This window comes from Haemorhous mexicanus, chromosome 10 (genome assembly GCF_027477595.1).
Source record: "Haemorhous mexicanus isolate bHaeMex1 chromosome 10, bHaeMex1.pri, whole genome shotgun sequence".
NCBI lineage: Eukaryota > Metazoa > Chordata > Aves > Passeriformes > Fringillidae > Haemorhous > Haemorhous mexicanus.
In genome coordinates this window covers 2,463,853-2,482,806 of record NC_082350.1, presented here as the reverse complement: position 1 = coordinate 2,482,806, position 18,954 = coordinate 2,463,853, and the positions used below count along the sequence as shown (strand labels likewise).

The 18,954-nt window shown below is 45.8% G+C and overlaps 1 protein-coding gene across 1 annotated transcript; it reads left to right on the top strand.

Annotated features, from left to right (window-relative positions):
- The first annotated feature begins 6,805 nt into the window (after positions 1–6,805).
- On the top strand, positions 6,806–15,494 carry GPR55 (G protein-coupled receptor 55). The gene is made up of 3 exons (XM_059854937.1): positions 6,806–7,239; positions 8,014–8,243; positions 11,717–15,494. Exons 2-3 carry the CDS (start codon positions 8,224–8,226, stop codon positions 12,792–12,794), a joined length of 1,098 nt encoding a protein of 365 aa, XP_059710920.1. The 5' UTR covers positions 6,806–7,239; positions 8,014–8,223; the 3' UTR covers positions 12,795–15,494.
- Positions 15,495–18,954: the final 3,460 nt, after the last annotated feature.

Below are 18,954 nucleotides of genomic sequence, written 5' to 3'. Positions count from 1 at the left end.
CACTGAAATGCACACACAGAGTACATCACATATACAATTTTCTAAACTCTACAAATCAGCATATCTAACAAAGAAACCTTAATGAGGGGCTTGATGAATAGCATGAATACCCCCATCCCGAGGTGTTCTTCCCTGGATGGGCTAATCCTAGTTTACAGGGTGGATTTTAGGAGGGACCTTGGTTTCTCGAGGGTTTTCCAGCCTCCAGGTGCCTTTAGGGTGTTTGGTCTCCTGGCCTAACAGAATACCGGGATTATGCTAAATTGTCAGAGTTAAGGAATTCCAAGTATGCATGCTATAGAGCACTGAGAGCACGCAAAAGGGATGTAAAAGAAAAGTCAAAACTCCTCCTGGCATCTGATGGAGATGGAGCACCCAAAGATGGCACTGTCGAGCAGCAGTTCCCCCGCAGCCCCGGCACCGCCCCGAACTGAGACACTGAGGTACAGGTGGGGAGCAGAGGTGGGGATCCCTCCCAGCGTTTTCTTTAGCTGTTTTCCCTCTTTCTCAGTCACACTCACTGCATCTCCGTGCTAAGTCACTGTGTGGTTCAAACTGGGGCTTTGGGGGGACTTTATCACCAGCCAGGGGCTGTGTACAAATCACAAACAGGACAGGACTGCTGGGAACGTGCCTTGAGCTGTTCTATTTTCCAGCATCAGCCTCATTCCATGGCTATGGCAATGGGAAGATGCCAGCAGCTCCCATCCCAGGCAGCAGACCAAGAACTCAATGTTACAACTCACTTTAAAAGTTTTCTGACCAATCTCACAAAGCCAAAGCACATTGTCAGTAGATCTATCCAAGCACTGTAAGCACAGGTACCTTTGGTTAAACAATGCTTGCTTATTTCCAATAAAATACCTGCTTGTGAGCCTTCAAACACAATGCACACAGCTCCATTATTAGGCTTAGAACTCCCTAATATCTCACTAGATAAACTTTTCTGCAGCTCAGGGAGTTATTCTAGCCAAGCATTAATACACAGACCATTGTTCTATTTGTCCTTACTTTTCTACTTTTTATATCATTTTCCTGCTGACCAATCTCATGGCTACTGCTGAGCTCCAATCACAGTTCTGCTGTCTCTGAGGCCTTTTGCAGCTTTCCCAAAACTCTGAGTTTATGGATTCCCACAGGACCTGTCTGCACACTGGGGACAGCAGTGCTTTGGCAGCAGTTCTCACACCCCCAGCTCCCAGTGCCAGGGGAGGGGACAGGCTGGGGACATGGACTGGCACCCCCTGGCAGTGCACCAGGGCTGTGATGGAGGAATGCCTGCAGGAACCACAAGGAAACCAGGCCAGGCAAACAGGGGAGCTGAGGGGGTGTGACTGCCGTGGCCAGGTGAGACACAGCCCTCAGCTGGCAGCTCCAGCAGCCTCAGCCCTGGGGCAGGAACCACCCTGGCCACACCGTGAGGGACCAGGACTGGTCCCACTTCTCTGCAGTCCTTTGAGACCTCTTTGAGAGGTGCCTGACTGGGGCACTGAGCTAAAATGGGAAAGGCATTGTTAGAGAACCAAGGATTTCTAATTCTTGTGGTTCAGATGCTGCTTTGGGAAGCTCTTTGGCCCAGATGTTCCAGTTCAATACAGGATTGCTCCCACTGTCAATTTCACCATGCTTACTATTAAATTGCTTTTTGATCAAGGGCAACTCCTTTCCTGGCACACCAAGCAGACAGGTTGAGAAAGGCTTTTCTGGTTCCAAATTAGACACACAAATGGTATCTGAGCCTGCTGCCCTGGCTGAGGTCACCCAGACATTTGGTTTTGGTTGTTCCACAGGCAAACCTGCACTGCAAGAAGCAATTAAAGCCATCCAACAGCAGTGTGACATTCGATTGCACTCCATCCTTTTCATGAGCTAATTTTTGGAAAAGATCTTCCCATATATATCAATTTTAAAACTTTGCTTTTTGACCTTTAATAAAAAGGATTTTTTTCTTGAAAATCCACAGAGGGGATCTATAGCATAACAAAACCAAAAGAACTCTATGAAACCAACACCCAAGTGCAAAGAGGACATGCATTGATGAAACAGGGCTCAGCTCAGCTCTGGAAAATGTTCCTTTTAAGCCAACCCAGGATCTTCATTTGATGCTTTTCCATTGCAGTTATAGGCTTGAGTGGGTAGGGCTTTCTTTCCAGAAAAACCAGTCCCTCCACTGAGGAGGGATGGATGAGGAAAAGCTGAAGGAAATGGAAAAAAATGTGCTTTCCACACAAGTCAGCTCCTTCTCAAAGCAAGCATTCAACAGACCTGAGTCTTTCAGAAAGTTCTAGCATCAAGAGTGCATAAACCCTGCAGCTCCCAGCCCTGGTGCCAGGCTGGCTGTGGGGAGTACAGGAGTGACTGTGCAAGGCAAGGGTGCCCTGCAGCTGCTGCTCCTCTCCTGCCCTGGCACCCCTCTGTGCCAGCTGTGGGCAGTGCTCTGGTCATGCTTGGTGCAAGGAAAATGCCCAGGAAATCATCTTCATTTTGTGTTTCCCTAGTGCACTGCAAAGGCTGAGAAGAAATGTTTTCTATGGGAAAAAATGTAGATAACATCATTTATCAGGGTTTATATGGTGAAGATGGGTGAGCATTACACAACTCTGACCTGTTCACTGTCAGGAAAAATAATAGTGTGCAATAACCACACAGTGGCACTGGAGTGGTGAGGCAGAGCAGATAAATGTCCTATTTAACTGCTCCCACAGAAGCCTGAGTGCTCAGCAGGCCTGCTAGGAGCTGTGTGGGATTCTGCTGGGTTTGTACCCATCCCACCCTGTCCATCAGTTCCTCCTGCAGCTGATTGTGAGATTTCCTGGCAGTTTCCCCAAAGCTTAGGTTGGTGCACTCCTCCTGCTTGCCCTGGCAGTGCCAGGCTCAGAGAGCACAGCACCTTCACCTGCAGCAGCCCAGCCCTGCAGAGCAGGCACAGAGCCCCTGCCCTGCAGCTGGCACAGGTGGCTGTGCTGGGGAGCCTCAGGGCACACTGCAGGGAGATCTCTGTCTATTCTCACAGTTTCACTAAGGCTGAACTTTACTGGCTGCTTCTTCCTACAAACACCCAAGAAAAACTACAAGCCTGTTCTAAGCCCCCCAGCTAGAATTGTTTTGGCCATCCCAAGCTATTCTGTCCCTGCCTAGAGGAGGGAGGGACTGGCCATGAAGAATGTGTGCTCACTGGCACTGGAATGTCCACCTGGCCTTGTGGCCTCTGGAAGACAAAACTGAACTGGAAAATGGGATCATCAGCTGGGGACTGTGGGTATCTGAAGTGACTGAGGAGATGGCACCATGCAAGCTTGGTTTTCTGATGGTGAACTCTTGAGTCAGACACAGCTGAAGATGTTCTGGACCATGATTTTGCTCACTCAACCATATTAGTGTGAGACAGGCTGCTCACCAGGCTGCCCAGTTCCTTTCCTCTCATCACACAACCCTGACAAGCCTTTGTAAAGTTTCTCAAATGTAGAAATAAACCCGCTCTCACAGCTGGACAGCTCCAAAACCTGTATTTTTTGCTCCATCTGGGCTGCCTGTAAGTCCTTGCCTCATCTTGAAGAGGCTGATTGTGGCTGTTCCCTATAAAATACAGCAGCTCTCAGGTTTGCTGCTTTCAAGTTTTGCAGTCTCCTGAACTCAAAAAAAAAAAAAAAAAAAAAAAAAAAAAAAAACCTGGCTCCATGAGAAAAAGCACAAAAATCCCTGAGCTATTCAGAGCTCCCAGTTAAGACAGCTCACTGTTTGTTAGGCTCTGGCTGCTTAGGAAGGTGAGGATGAAGAGGGTGCTGAGCACTGGTGTAGAGTGCAAGGTTTCCAGATAAACAAAACTCTGTACTCCAACCCAAGTGCAAACAACAATCAATGAAAATTAAGCTTGTTCTTTTATTTATTTTTCCTTAGACAGAAAGAGCATCACATCTTCAGGTAGGGGAGAGCACCCTGAGCTCTTGGCATTTTCCTTTCCAGGGTTTTGCTGCAGCTCAGCTGGAGTTAGATGGAGTCTCCAGGATCTCCCCTCTTACAAGAAGGCAGCAAATCCCTTTTTGGTCAGCAAGCTGTGGTAGTCTGCTCAGAGCAAGACTTACTGGCTTAGCTCACTGTGGCTGTCCAGTCTCTGAAGCCTTTAAAAACACACCAGAATATCAGGAACCATTGAGAGCTCAGCAGAAAAGACACCTTGGAGTCAGGTGTCGAAGTTCATCAGCTTCTCAATTCCCCAGTGCCTGCAGCACTCCTCCCAAGGACAGTTTGTAACTCACCTCCTGGCTCTCTGCTGAGCAATGACTTCTCCTGACTCCTTTTACTCTGGGTATTTAAGTCTTGTTAGCTGAGATTATTTTACATCTGTCTGGGAGAACAAATCACACATTCATTCAGAATGGCCCAGAAACACATGGACCCTTCCTTTGAATTTTGATTCATTTGTATTTCAGCATCCTAATTCTAGATCTGAGACCCAGCTCATTCCATTCTGGCCATGAAGTACAAGCAAACACAATTCAGACACTTGTGAAAGCTGCACCTCAAAGCTGCTGCCATATATTTTCCACTTAAGAAGAGCAGAAGGATTCATATTGGTGTAATGCAAATGAATGTGGTTTTGCACTGTATGAACATGTTTCCTCTGAAAGAGATTTTGATTCCTTGAAAACAGCAAATGCTGGTGCCTGACTGAGCAAGAGCAGCACTTCTGGCACCAAGAGGATAAAAAGTAGAGAAAGTTCAGCAAACTTTAAAAAACAACCAACCAACCAACCAAAAAGCCCTGCTCACCTTTGCCACAAACATTATGAATTTTTTGGTCATACCCTTCCTTTCAGATGGATTTTGGTTCCTCCAGCCACTATTTATTTGCTAACTGGGACACAATACTGGGAAACAGATAAAGTTGTTAAGATCCCTGTCTCTAGGTAGCATAAAAAATACAAACCCCGTGCATTTTATTGGTTAATTAAAATAACCCTGAAGCCCTTCTCCTTCCCATTGAAAACCTCAGAGCCATGCAGCCACATGGATCCCCAAAATACAGCATTTATCAAGCAGCAGTGCTGGGTGAAAAGGCACTGGAGCACAAAGGACTCACTGAAATAATTCCTGCTGAGCAAATTCAAGTACAGCACCAGAGAAAGTCCAAAAATCCCTTGTTCACCAGGGATGGGGGAGCAAGCCCTAATTTCTCAGCCAACAATGCACTCAGACCTTGCCCTCATTAAAGATGCTCTGGATGGAAGTTGTCCTCATTTAAGCCAAAAAGGCCAAGCTGCAAAAGATGATTTATGTGCTCACCTATGAGTGGTGAGCCCACATGTATCACCAAAAAATTGCCAGCTCAGCAAGCATGCAGAAATGTTTGTTGCGTGCAGAAATGCTGATTTTTTTTGTCTAGGTCTGATGCATCAAGTGACAGCAAGTGGGAAGTTCACAGAGCCACAAGGAATGACGTGCTGGGAGTGAAGGCAGCACAGAGAATTAAAACCCAGTCTTGAGCTAAGGAATCTGGAGGATTCCTATGGTAAGAAGATTGAAGAAGCAGCCCCATTTCAGCTGCAACATGGCACAGAATAACTTGTTCAAAAGTCACTCAGAATTGTAGGGTGTTTGCTTTTTGCTAATATTTAGTTGCACTCTTAAGTTTCTTCCTGTGACTCCAGATTCATTTCAGTCTGTTGCTGAGCTGGAGGCACACCACAGTTCTGAGAAGACAGAAGTTGCAAAGCCCTTGAAACCTCCCAATTCCAGAATGTGTTTCCCAAATGCTATGAATCATATTGCCTTCATTTCCTCTGCAACACAACTTTCTGAGGAGGTTTACATAAACTTTGTTTGGGGTTCTGCTTTTTGGCTTTTTTTCTTTATCCCAAATCCCATTTTTAAATGAGACAGGAAGAAAATTACAGGTTTTTTCTTCTCCTATTCCTGTGATACAAATGCTGATGCTACTTTTTCTCCAGAAGGATGAAATTACCTCCAAAGCCAGGTTGCAATTTGAAAACTGTCACTTAGAGCTGCATTTCTTCCTGTATTTTGCTGCAAAGGGTTGCAGCACGTCCACAAGTCAGGAGAGGGGCTGTGAGCAGTAGCCAGTGAGTTTCACACTTCAGCAGAGAGGTTCCAGAAAGCCCTGGAAGCTCATCTCCAGCCAAGTGAGCTCCAGAAAGCCCTGGAAGCTCATCTCCAGCCAGGTGTGCTCCAGAAAGCCCTGGAAGCTCATCTCCAGCCAGGTGTGCTCCAGAAAGCCCTGGAAGCTCATCTCCAGCCAGGTGTGCTCCAGAAAGCCCTGGAAGCTCATCTCCAGCCAAGTGTGCTCCAAAAAGCCCTGGAAGCTCATCTCCAGCCAGGTGTGCTCCAGAAAGCCCTGGAAGCTCATCTCCAGCCAGGTGTGCTCCAGAAAGCCCTGGAAGCTCATCTCCAGCCAGGTGAGCTCCAGAAAGCCCTGGAAGCTCATCTCCAGCCAGGTGTGCTCCAGAAAGCCCTGGAAGCTCATCTCCAGCCAAGTGAGCTCCAGAAAGCCCTGGAAGCTCATCTCCAGCCAAATGAGCTCCAGAAAGCCCTGGAAGCTCATCTCCAGCCAGGTGTGTTTTGGCTGGTGTGTGACTCACACGTGCAAGGCACCTGTTTGCTGCTCTGTGCACCTCGGTTCTCTCAGAGATAAACCCTCGTTTAACTGCCAGCCTGCAGTTATGAATCACACACCTGAGCTGGCTAAAAGTGGCACACACCCCTGAAATAGTTTAACAGCTGCTCGTGTGGAAGTAGCTGTACCTCTCAGAGGCCTCTGAGTGCTTCACTGCTGATCCCCAGTATGCAAATGGAGCAGAAACTGGGGGAAGAAACCCTGGTTTTATTACAACCTCTCCTACAACTTTCCACATTCCAGCTCCTCCCCAGCTCAAGGAATAATTGGAAATTTGGAGGTGGCCACCACAAGCTCACAAAAGCTCCAGGTAAAGGCCAGGCTGCACCCCCTGACTTAGAGAGGAATTGCTCCCCACCCTGCTTTGACTGCTGACTGGAAACATCTGAGGATTCAAATCTTTACACTTTTTCCACCTTCACTTGCCTATGTAAGTAGGCAGAGAGCATATTTTGAGACGGGGGAAAAAAAAAAAGAGAAGAAAAGAAGGATGTGGTTGTGTTTGCCGCTTAGAAAACTGTAAGGCACGGGCTGTAAGAAAACGCTCTCGTGCTCTCTAGAACAGCCTGGACTGAAGCAATGCTGCTGATCTGCTTGCCAGGGCTCAGGTAAAATAATTCCTGTTTCAGTTATTGACTTTTATTTTTCCAACAATTTCGTAGCAGCATTGGTTGTAGATGCTTTTGAAGATGGTTAGATGATCATTATTTATAAAGTTCCAACAATAAGGTCAAACGTAGTGTTGTTTAGCTTAGAGCAGAAAGAAAGACTTCTGTTTTAGTGATAAATATAAATCTATTCTGTTATAATCAAAATACTTAGGAAAAAAACCTGTAAGAAATTATCCAGCTACAGGTGAAATACATGGCAGGAGTGGGACCTGCAGCTCATGGCACTGAGCCATCTTACTCTTCTCCAGTACATCCACAGCAGAATAATTTTCATCTAACATCAATAATGTTCGAGGAAATAGATAGAAACAAAGCATGTTTCTGCCACTGAAGCTTTTATGGACAAGAATACCCTTAGTGTAACATCTCTAACCTGTGCTCTCACACAGATTTATGTGAATCCCAGATGAACTTGGGCCCGAGCTGCAAAGAGGAAATCATTCATGAATTCTGTAAAAAAACCTAGTGGAGGGATTACTGTAAAACCTTGCTGTTCATTTCTAGGTCAGAACACCTTTGCTGCTCACTAAACCACAAGCTCCTGCTATGGCAAAACCCAATTCATGTTTAATGAGTTCAAAGGAAGTAGAAAATCCTCAGCAGGAGAAACAGAACAAATGGAGCAGTGATGCCACAGAGGCTGGGCCAGCTAAGGCACACTGTCTTCAGTACTTGTAATTACAGGTTCTTGTACTATCTTTTGGTTTCTAGGAGTTGTCTGAAACAATCCTAAAGCCACAGGAGATTCCTTCAAAAAACCTGTTGAGGACAGAAATTTTCCTCGGAAGCCTGGAAAAGAGCAAACGTGGTACCTCTCTTGAGAAGGGGATAGGAAGGAGTTGGACAAACTAGATCTGTAATCCTGGCTTTAGTGTTTGAAAGAAATACTGGAATCACCCACCAAAGAATCTGTTTGTAAGCATGCAGAACTCGAGTCAGTGGTAAGTAAAAATCTGCAGAGATTAATCTGAGAATGACTGCAATAGAAGTTGACTTCCTCTGTGAGCCCGTCAGCAAAGGGAGAGGGGGCTGTAGGAGGGGGAACAGGCTCACACACTACCTCTGAGGAACTTCTCATAAGCAAAGGAAACATGAGCAGTCTGAAACCTCTGTATGATTCGTGGTACCCACTGAGATTCTAATCAGTGTCTACTCTATAGGAAAGATGTCTCTGGTACAGTTCAGTTTCTTTCAGGATGAGTGTTTGCAGTGTTTTTACTAATAATTTGGACAGTGCAGTAAAGATGATGCTTATGAAATGACTGCAAGGTTATTTGTCAATGAAAATGATTCTTCAAGTGAACCCTAAGCAAACATTATTTAGTCTGGAACAGTTGCAAACAATTCCTACGGGTTACTGCAGACGTGAATTTTATTTTTGAGACACTAAAATCATAAAAAACCACCATGTTTTTGACAGCCAGACAGCTATCAACTTAAAGGCTCTTTTCTTGACATTAATAATTTTCTGGGGTAATGCTACATGTAATTTGGCCCCGAGGAATTCTAAAGAAAAGGCATTCAGTGAGCTAGTGATGCAATAAAGGTGGCACCAAACTGTTGCAGCAGACCTCTCATTAGGGGTAGACATAAGCCAAGACACAGACTCCCATGTAACAACATGAAAAGGCTCCTGGTTTATTCTTCTGTACAGCTCAGCCATCCTGGCTGACTGCAGCAAGCTCCTGCTGCTGACTTCTCTGCCAGACCCTGACTGCTGGCTGCTCCTGCTGGAATGTGAGTGCCAGTCACACCAGCTGAGTGTCACTGCAGGCTCCAGCTCCACTCTGAGCTCACAGCACATCTGCAGCAGCAGCAGCTCTCTTCTGTGTCTTGTTCTTTGTGCCTCTCTGGATCCTGCCTTCTTCCTCAGGGCCCCTCTAGGTCCTCTTCCTCCAGGCCCTCCCTGACCAGCCAACCCACCCCTTTTATCACACTCATCTTCATCAGTCACTGCTGTGACCCATTAAGGGCAAGGCTGCTGTTCTTTGGTAATTAGTACAACTGTGATTTATCAGGGGTGAGGTCACTTGTAATCTCTCCTTCCACACCTACACCAAACCTCAGGCTTTGAAGAGTCACCCTGCATGGTTTTCTGATACAAAGCACACCAAGTGCTGGGTTGACAGGTGCTGTCACTACCCCAAAATGTTTCATGTTGCCTGATTTTCTCCCGAGGCAGACGGGTGCCCTTGGCCACAGGACACCCTGCTCCCACTAAAGCTTGTGTTCCCATGTCCCCTGCCCTGCCCCCCAGTGACAGCAGCATCTCCCCAGAGTGCCCCCTTGCACACACAGCACTGACTCAGCTCCGGGTTCTGTGTGATTTTCTCACTTCTCACACACCACAAACACGTGATTTTCCAAGTTGCTGCCACATATGGCTGGCTCAAATGGGCTGATTTAGCCTCACCCTGATGACCAAACCAAGGTTTTCCCTTTTGCTTCATTTCTGGCAGATAAATCCAGTGATAACATCCAGCTTTCCTTTGCTGTCCCCTGAGCTGCCAGCGCTGTGCCAGCCCAGCTCAGGTGGCTCTGTCCAGCTCTCTGCAGGTGGCAGTGGCACCCAGCCCCTCCCCTGAGGTCACCCTTACCCCCACAGTGGGGTCACACAGCCAAGGGCAGCCTCAGAGCTCTGCACCCCCTTAGTAACCCCCATCCAGTCTGTTTGTAATCCTCACCAGCTTCAGGCAACCATTTCATTCCTGAGCAGCCCTTGATCTAACTAACTCTGCTTTTTCTGGTGCTATCCACTCATTTCTAGTCCACTTTGCTGAAATGCAAGTGCCTAAAATCCTCAGCCTTTCTCCTGTATGAAAAAGCAGATACTTCATCAAAAATAAGGGTATGTAAGAGCTCTCCAAGACTTATTTAGCATTTTTCTTTATAAATCCGTGTGAAGCTTAGGCTCATCAGCTACAGAACTGCTTTAATCACACTTGACACTCTTTCCTACAACAGATAGACTAGACTGAACCTTCTCCAGCCACACTAAGAACATCCAGACTTCATAACAACTACTGGGCTGCACCTTCAGCTTTATGTGCCTGTCCCTTCTGTAGTCTGAGCTGGAAATAAATGTTTCACTGATAGGAGCGTGTAAAGCTCTGAGTGCATTCTGTGTTCAGATCCAGTTATTTCCTTTATCACCCACTGATTCCCACCAGCCATCCCACATCTGAGCTCCAGCACAATGTCAGCATTCCTGTGAAATTAATGGTGAAATAAGAGTTGGCCAAATGCAAGGCTGTCTCCTCAGCTGTTCTCTGTTTCTCTGTACATTTTTAAATATTTTATTTTAGTCACACACACACACACACACACAAAAAAAAATCTTTCACTAGTTGGTTTTGGTTTCTCAAGCAAAGTTTAGCTCTATTTGGCAGTGCTTAAGGGCTGTCACTGTTCATCCTCCAAAGCAAAGATTCTCCTCTTGATCAAACTCTTCTTTAAACACCTTCACTTACTCCTAAAATTTCTTTTAAACTACTTGGGTGACTGAACTGGACTGGGAACTTCAACTACTAATTTCCTTTGCTTTTTTTAGGACTTTCTGTGATTTTGATTTAAAGAGCACTTATAAAAAGCACTTTTAAGGCATAGTTTGTTAAAGCATATGTATATTTTTAAAAACACTGATAACATTCAATACAAATTAATTTTTTAAGAATTGCGTTATGAAGATGTCATGACTTCCACTTGCTAATCTTTGCTGGATTGTCTAAGATAATCAGTTAAAATTTAAACTGCACACCCCAAATTTAAACAATGCTCAAGTGAAAAAAAACACGCTTACTCATTTTGCACCTAGATAAAAGATCAGTCTTCTTAAGTTGACCTTTTAAAATACTGCATTGGATATAAGCACTGTATGAAACTAAAATATCATATAAATGGGGGTGCAGTAAAAGCACATCAGCAAAAGCTACTGATGCATGGGGATTTAGATGGAAGAGTAAAATCCCAGCTATCAGATCAACATACCTTAATATGGAATAGTCATTTCATTAATTTCTGTGTAGCAACAAAACTAAGCATAAGTGTCAAGGAAACTTCAACAGGTGTACAAATTATTAAAGATGACCAGTAGCCTTTGAGTTTTAGAAAATATGTGTTTGAAGGAGTCAGCCTCTTTGATATCTGAATGGGATTCTCTTACATGGGAAGGTAATCAGTGGATGCTGACTACTTTCCCCTGAGACTCAGACTCCCTTGTAACATACCAAGCCACTCAAATTGGAAATAGAAAGCTTGAAAGGTTTCACTTTCTGTCATAAACAAAGGCTGACCAAGTGTCCAGCTCAAAACCAAAAAATTCTAGAACTGTGTTTGAAAGGCTCTTGGTTTGTCTTTGTCACGGCATTAGCTGCGAGTCTGACACATTTCCAACCTGCTCTCTTTGTCATTTCAGGGCAGAAATGACCAACAGCAGTGAGAACTGCAGCTTCACAGCCATTGACAGCTTGGCATGGAGCGTGCAGCTGGGGCTCTCCATCCCCACCTTCATCCTGGGGCTGCTGCTCAACAGCCTGGCCCTGTCTGTGTTCTGCTGCTTTTGGAGGAAGCAGAGCAAGACCTCGGTGTACATGATCAGCCTGGTGCTGGCAGACGTCCTGCTGCTCCTCTCGCTGCCACCCAAGCTGTACTACTCTGTCACCAGGGTGCCTGGCCTGCTGTGCTCCTTCATACAGGCTCCTTACTTCGTCAACACCTACATCAGCATCTTCATCATCGTCTGCATCACCGTGGACAGGTACATCTGCATAAGGCACCCCTTTGAAGGCCGAGCTAAGCAATCCCCCAGGTGGGCTGTGGTGATTTGCTGCTCCATCTGGGCAGCAGCTTGGATCTGCAGCATCCCAATTTTTGTGTTTCAGAAGAAGGAACCTATTAAATGCTTTCACAACATGTCGAGCCAGACGTGGAGTGTCCCCTTCATCGTTTCTGTGGAAATATTTGGGTTTCTGATCCCGCTTGCTGTGATGGTTTTCTGCTCTGCTCAAACCATCTGGATTCTCCTGAATCACAAAACTCATGACAAAAAAAAGAAGGCAGAAGAGAGCGGCTCACTGAGAGTAATTGTCATCAACCTGGTGGTGTTCCTGGTGTGCTTCACACCCGTCCACCTTGGGATCCTGCTGCAGTGCCTGGTCAGGCAGCACGTGATCGTGGGCTGCAGGATGAAGCAGACCATCAGCCTCTTCCTCCAGGTCTCCATGACATTTGCCAACCTGAACTGCTGCCTCGATGCCATCTTCTACTACTTTGCTGCCAAGGAATTCTGTAAGAAAACCCACCTGAAGAGGGTCATTGAGCTGTGTCCTGTCTTTAACCCTTGTGCCATGCGATGGCACTGCCAGCAGTGGGAGAATGCCCCTTGCCAGGACACTGACAGTGCTGTCCCTGACGTGGCAGGGACTGGGCCACAGGGAGAAGGACAATGTTTTCCCAGTGAAGGCAAATCTGTTCCATATTTTTCTTCCCTTTAAAGATGAAGGAGACAAACAGATTAAGGAACCAGCATTAGCAAAGTGACAGACTGACCCCAGAAGAAGCATTAGCCTTGACAGTATCTACCAAATGTGAAAGGCTTGCCAGAGGACAACGAACCAGATCATGGGAATGCCTTTCAATGTCAGCTTTGGTCATAGCTGCACCAGTTTTGCCTTTACATATGTGGCCAGAAAGGTGTTGCTAAGAGCAAAACTAGAAATAACAGTTCATAACCATTCCAATTTAGAATGGATCTTGGCAGTTAAAAAGCAGAATCCAGCCAGAAGTCACTGCTGGAGCTCCTCTGCTTTGGGCAGCTTGGCCAGTCAGGACAGCAGGGAATCCTCCCTCCTGGAAGCATCATCAGCCTGGGACAGCAGGGAATCCTCCCTCCTGGAAGCATCATCAGCCTGGGACAGCAGGGAATCCTCCCTCCTGGAAGCATCATCAGCCTGGGACAGCAGGGAATCCTCCCTCCTGGAAGTATCATCAGCCTGGGACAGCAGGGAATCCTCCCTCCTGGAAGCATCACGGACTGCTGAGGGCTGCTAGGAGGGACAGCAGTTTTTGCTCTTTCATGGAGGACATGCTGCCCAGAATAGAAATCCAAGGGACTACCTCAGGTACCAGCCATTCCTGAACAAACTTTCCTGATTATCTGTGCCGAGGAATCATCGTGGCTTTCTCCTGCAATTTCAAATCAGGTTTTGCCCATGTAAATCCAAACAACCCCTTCAAATATGAGATTTAGAGAAAGACTGAATGTGTTGAACTGTGTTTCTATATCAGTGCCTTTCTGTCAAAGACATACCATAACACATGTATGAAATTCTTCTGCCTGTCTTCTCATTCTTCCTTGGACAGGGGAATTAAGGAAGCAAGACCTGCATGACAGAAGATGAGGGAGTGATTGACAATCTCCTCTCTCCCAGCTAGAAGACTGGACCAGCTCTACCCTGCTCATCCCTTAGGGAAGTCCTTCCAGCTTGTACTGTGCACCTCTCTAAATATCTCTGGGCTTGCCTGAACTCTTCAGGTCAGCACATCTGGGCTGTCACCACCCTAATGCCATTTGCAAGTTTGGCTCTGACTCTGAGCTAAAGGTTTCTTTGCTGCAATTTAAGCCAAGAATTTCTTGAACCCTTATCTGGGCATGATTGGTGCTTATAACCAGAAACACTTTCACAAAAAGAAATAATTTTCTTTGCTTTTCTAAAAGGAGCTGTGAAAATAGTCTAAGACTGCTGGTAGTGAAGTTTTGGGGGCAGGTATTCCATTTATTCAAAATGTGAAAAGAAATTACCTTTTCTTGGTAGCAAATTAAAAAGAAAGGGGACCAGTTTTGAAAATACAATTTGCTGTCCACCAATTTCCATAGAAATTATTGACTGTGCAAGTAGGCAGCTGCACATATCTTATAGTGGACCTAAAATATGAACATTTTAAAACTTGGTAGTACTAAAACTATGACCACAGCTGAGGTGGAAAAATATTTTCAGCATCATCTTCACTGCTTTCTGTAAAGGAGCAAGAGGAAGAGCTTTCCAAAAGAGTAGATTTTCTAAACATTATTGAGTGCCTCCATCACTGAGAAACTTACAGATTTTCAGTATGGGTCAACCTTTCTTCCTTGCACCTTTCACATTACTTTGCATACAAAATATGTGTGTGAGAAAGAAATAGATTTACTAAATAAACTGGACATGTGAAGTGCATGATTTGAAAATACATTTTAGCTTCCCAATTTGACAGCAGTATGTAATTCTCCTCTACCTGCATTAGCTGCCTAAAAAATTGCAGCAGCAACTGTGACCCATCACCCAAGGCTGGGATTATTCAAGTCAGAGCTAATTAAGCTGCAATAATGGGCAGTGGTGGGAGCACTGCTCTCAAGGCTCAGTGTGCTCCTGGCTGCAAACCCAGACTACAAAATCTGGGAGTTTAACTGGACTATTTTTTCCCCATTTATTGCCACCAGTGCCACTTCTTTGTTGGCCCAAAGTGTTTTTGTACATAATTTCATTGGTCTGAATTTTGCCTGCTGTATAAGTAAATGAGAGCAGCCTCGCTAAGCCTGCTTGAAATTTGAGAAATGAAATGAAAATGAAATTATGAGAAGGAAGGAAGAGAGCCCAGCTGTGTTGATTTTACAGGCTGTCACAGTAGTCCTATTTTTTAGCACAAAAGAGCACAGGTCTTTTGAGCAAGAAGGTGTCACTTTCAATTCACTGCTTTTCAAGATGAACTTACATCCAAATAATACACTTAAGTCCTGCCTTTGCCCTGCAGCTAAGAATACAGCTCTTTCTAAACCAGGGTGTTACACACAGGCTCCTGTGGGAAATGTTAACTCTGGAGCATCTCCAGTTGTATTTTTATACCAGGACAAAGCAATAAGAATCCTTCTGCAGCTTGGGAAGATACAAAGCAATTTTGATGCTGAATAAAACTGAAAAGCATTTGACATTTTAAAAACCCAAATCTTCCTGAGCTGATACACAGGTTCAGTGGAACAGAAGTGGTTTCTTCTCTCTTGGTGTTACTGTTAATACACAGAAAAGGGATGGAAACCTGAATGTGAACCCCTCACATACTCAGGTCTCCTCCACTGCCTCAGCTGCACTATAAAGTCAAAGAAGCAGTGTCTTAGTGGAAAACAATAAAAATCAAGTGCTAACCAGAAACACCAAAAACAATGCCTTTAAAAATTGCATTTTCAGTTCTGCCCTCTTCTGTGAATTGGACAAAACCAGGGTTGCACAATTAACCACAGACCTTACAGAGGAGCTGTATTGAACATTCATTTTTCTGGACACACCATTTCAGGCCACAGGTGGGAATATTCACAACACAAAACTTTGTTTTCCTCCCATTAAACTTCTCCAACTGGGCTAAACCCCACAGGTCTCCACAACACAGCAGACAGCTGATTTTTCTTCAGGGCATTTTTATCAATGGCAGATTACTCCCACATTCTACAATTAGCATTTGTTCAACCATCACTGTGATTCCCCAAGCTGTATTTTATAGACTCACACAACTGGAAGACAGAAGAGCATAAAAGCAGTTTGGACATAAAACCCATCCCCCAATTTAAACAAGCAAACAAAAACTCCCAGCACACAAAACCACACAGGATTTGTTCCCCAAATTCTTTTCCTGTCCCTTTGCCTGCTGGGTTATATCATCTTCATTTCCCTACTTGAACACAGAACTCAGTGACACTCCACTAATTTCTAATGTTATAAAAGTAGCATCAAAACAATGCCAGAACTTTTGAAAAGTTCTATTGCCCAAGAAGCCCCTTCTGAAAGATTTTCAACAATGATATAAAAAAAGGAAATTTAACTGGTTTAACAGCAAGTAGAAGGTCTACTATATGAAGTTTTTCTAGCCTTCATATACTGCTTTTATGATTTATGAGCTTGAAGGCACCTGAGGGAGGGTCCAAGCCTAGATCCAAGCACTGTTAATGTCCTGCCTTCTCACAAGGGGCCACAGATGGGCATGGGCCCTGGAGAGTCAGCCTAAAATCTTTTCACTGTGATTAAATACATTAGTTAAAAATATAAACCAGACACTTTTCCATGTGAGGATGAACAGCCACAAGGAAAGTCTAATAAGTGCCACTCTAGGAGTTGGTCGCATCAAGTAATTTCAAGTTTTCAGGAAACCTCATAGTGAGAAGAGCAGCCATCTCAGTGCCTGAGGCAGCCTCCAGATCACGACAAGAGGCTGAAATGGGCTGGGAGATTGAAACTGATCTCCAGAGAGACCCAAACCTGCCAGGGTATGTCACGCAGGGGTTATTCTGCACCACCACAACTTAGCCTGCCTCAAACACATGCAAGCAAGACAAACCCAGGCTACTCAAAGGTACAGACTTCTGTCTGTCTCACCAAAGTGGTTTTGCTGAGGTTTTCCCCCTCACATTAATTTTCCACTTCACATTAGTTGCTTTCTCTGAGTCTTGGGCACGCTCTCCATCCTTCCACCCAAACACGAGGAGAGGAGCCGAGCAGAGGCAGTGTCCTCTGAGGAGCTGGCAAGTCCAGCAGGGGAAAACAGAGCCCACCCAGCTCCTGAGGGGACTGTCACCCGCCCTGGGAGCCTGCAGGGACCTGCTCAGCACCACAGTGGCAAGTGACAGCAGCCTGAACAACCCCTCTATGGAGCCAGGGGGACCGAGAGACTTTGGCTGCCACGCACCCTAAGTTTCCCAAGGACTTCCCACAGGTGAAGAGGGGCAGAAATGAGAGCCCAGAGCAAACGTGCTTGCCCTGAGCAAACTGCAAAGAAACCTGTCTGTTATTGACACAACAGTGCAAATGGGAAAGCTGGCTTGGCTGGCTTTCAAATTAGTGTATTAATTTCAAACTCCACACACACTGCTCTGGCTGCTCTCCTGGCACTGCCAAAATTCAGAGCCTGGAGAGAACAGCCAAAGGCTCAGTTACCAAAAGGTGCAGCAACTTCTCTTGCTGTTCAGCTGCTGTGTGGGCAGGGGGGAGGAAGGCAGAGGGAGAGGAGCAGAGGAGCCACAGCAGAGCACAGAGGGTGAGCTGAGCCTGCTGTCAGGGAATTCATCTGCCTGGGCAGTCTGAGGTGGCTGCAGTCCAAAGACACAAACCTGCTCCCAGCATAAAAACCACAGGAGGCACAGAAAACCCCTCTTTGACCCCTCTTCTTGCTCAAGGCAAGACTTTGGCTATCTCCCCAGAGGTGTCCCCAAGCTGCTCCGTGGCTGTGCCTGCCCAGCACTCTTAACAGTTGTGCCTTTTGCCACTGCATCTCACATTGTGGCTTTCTTCTGCTGCTTTTGTGAACTCCTTTTGTAAGCAGCTAAAACTATTTCTCGTGTAAAGTTGTGTGGGAAACAGGAGAAACCAAAACCAAAACCCACCAATTTCGTTAAAGTTATATAACATCAGACTACGGAGAACATTAGGTGAAGGCTCCTGTGCTGCTTCTGAACACATAATGAAATGATTTTCTGTCTGCAAGAAAGCCATTTGCATTGGAAAGTCACTCCTAGGAACTGATTGCCACCCAATGGCACTGTGCAATGAGCTTTCACAGCTCTGTGACCTCAGTGTTAGCTGAAAACTCCAGAGAAACCAAGCTCACCCCTTCCACATGGATACACCAGCTTCACGCAAGCAATCTTCTATCTTCTGAACATCAGGCCAACACAGAGACTTAAAGCAAGTGTTAGCACTGCAGCACACCTGAACAGACTAAGAATAGCTGTATTTCTAGAGTGCCTTTCATGTGAGGAAGTCAGAATGACTGAAAGTGAGACACGATCCCTGCTGCACAGCAAACATGGGAAGAAAAAGGTGAAGCAGGTGGGCAGCAGCCAAGCAGCTGCTGTGCTTCAGGCCCTGCAAGGTCATTCTGTGTTCCTGGAGTGGCACAATTTATTGCTTTTGGCCCTGACAAAGGTTTTGCTTTCATTTATTTCATTTAAAAATATATTTATAAAATAAAACCCCAAATACTGGCAGTACTCACTGCAGCATATGGCATGACAGAGTGCTCACCAGAGCCAAATTCATGCTGGACCTGTGGATTTTTAATTCATTCTTTTCTTAATCACTGTCATTCCTGCCTCACCAAGAGGTCTCAGGAACAGCACTGCTTTCTCCAGCACCCATTGCTCCAAGGTGAGGACTCATCCTGCCAAGAATGAGCTCAGGAACTGAGTCAGACCTGCTGTACATCTGTAAAGGGCACCAGGATGACATCCACAGTGTGTCATTGACACCACCTGAGACACTGCACTGCACAAACCCCTCAGGCAGCCCCTGGCAGCCTTTCCTCACCATGCCCCTGTCCTTGCCCACGCTGCCTGGGCTGAAGGTCACAGTGCTCACTCATTTAAAGCATGAAAGGCAGAGCTGTGGGGAGGCAGGGCACGCTTGCAGACCTCATGACAAGTCTCACAGCTTGCCCATGGTGCAGGTGTTTTGAAACAAACACATCCTGCAGTTTATCTCCTCACCCCAGCCTGGTGCTTGTGCAAGTCTTCCATTAGCCAGGTCTTCAAGCCCCATTTCTGGAGATACATGCACTGGCCAGCTTCCCTTGGGGCAAAGAATGTCCCAGAGGCATGAGAATGAGATTTCCCATGAGAAATCCCATCCACACAGCCAC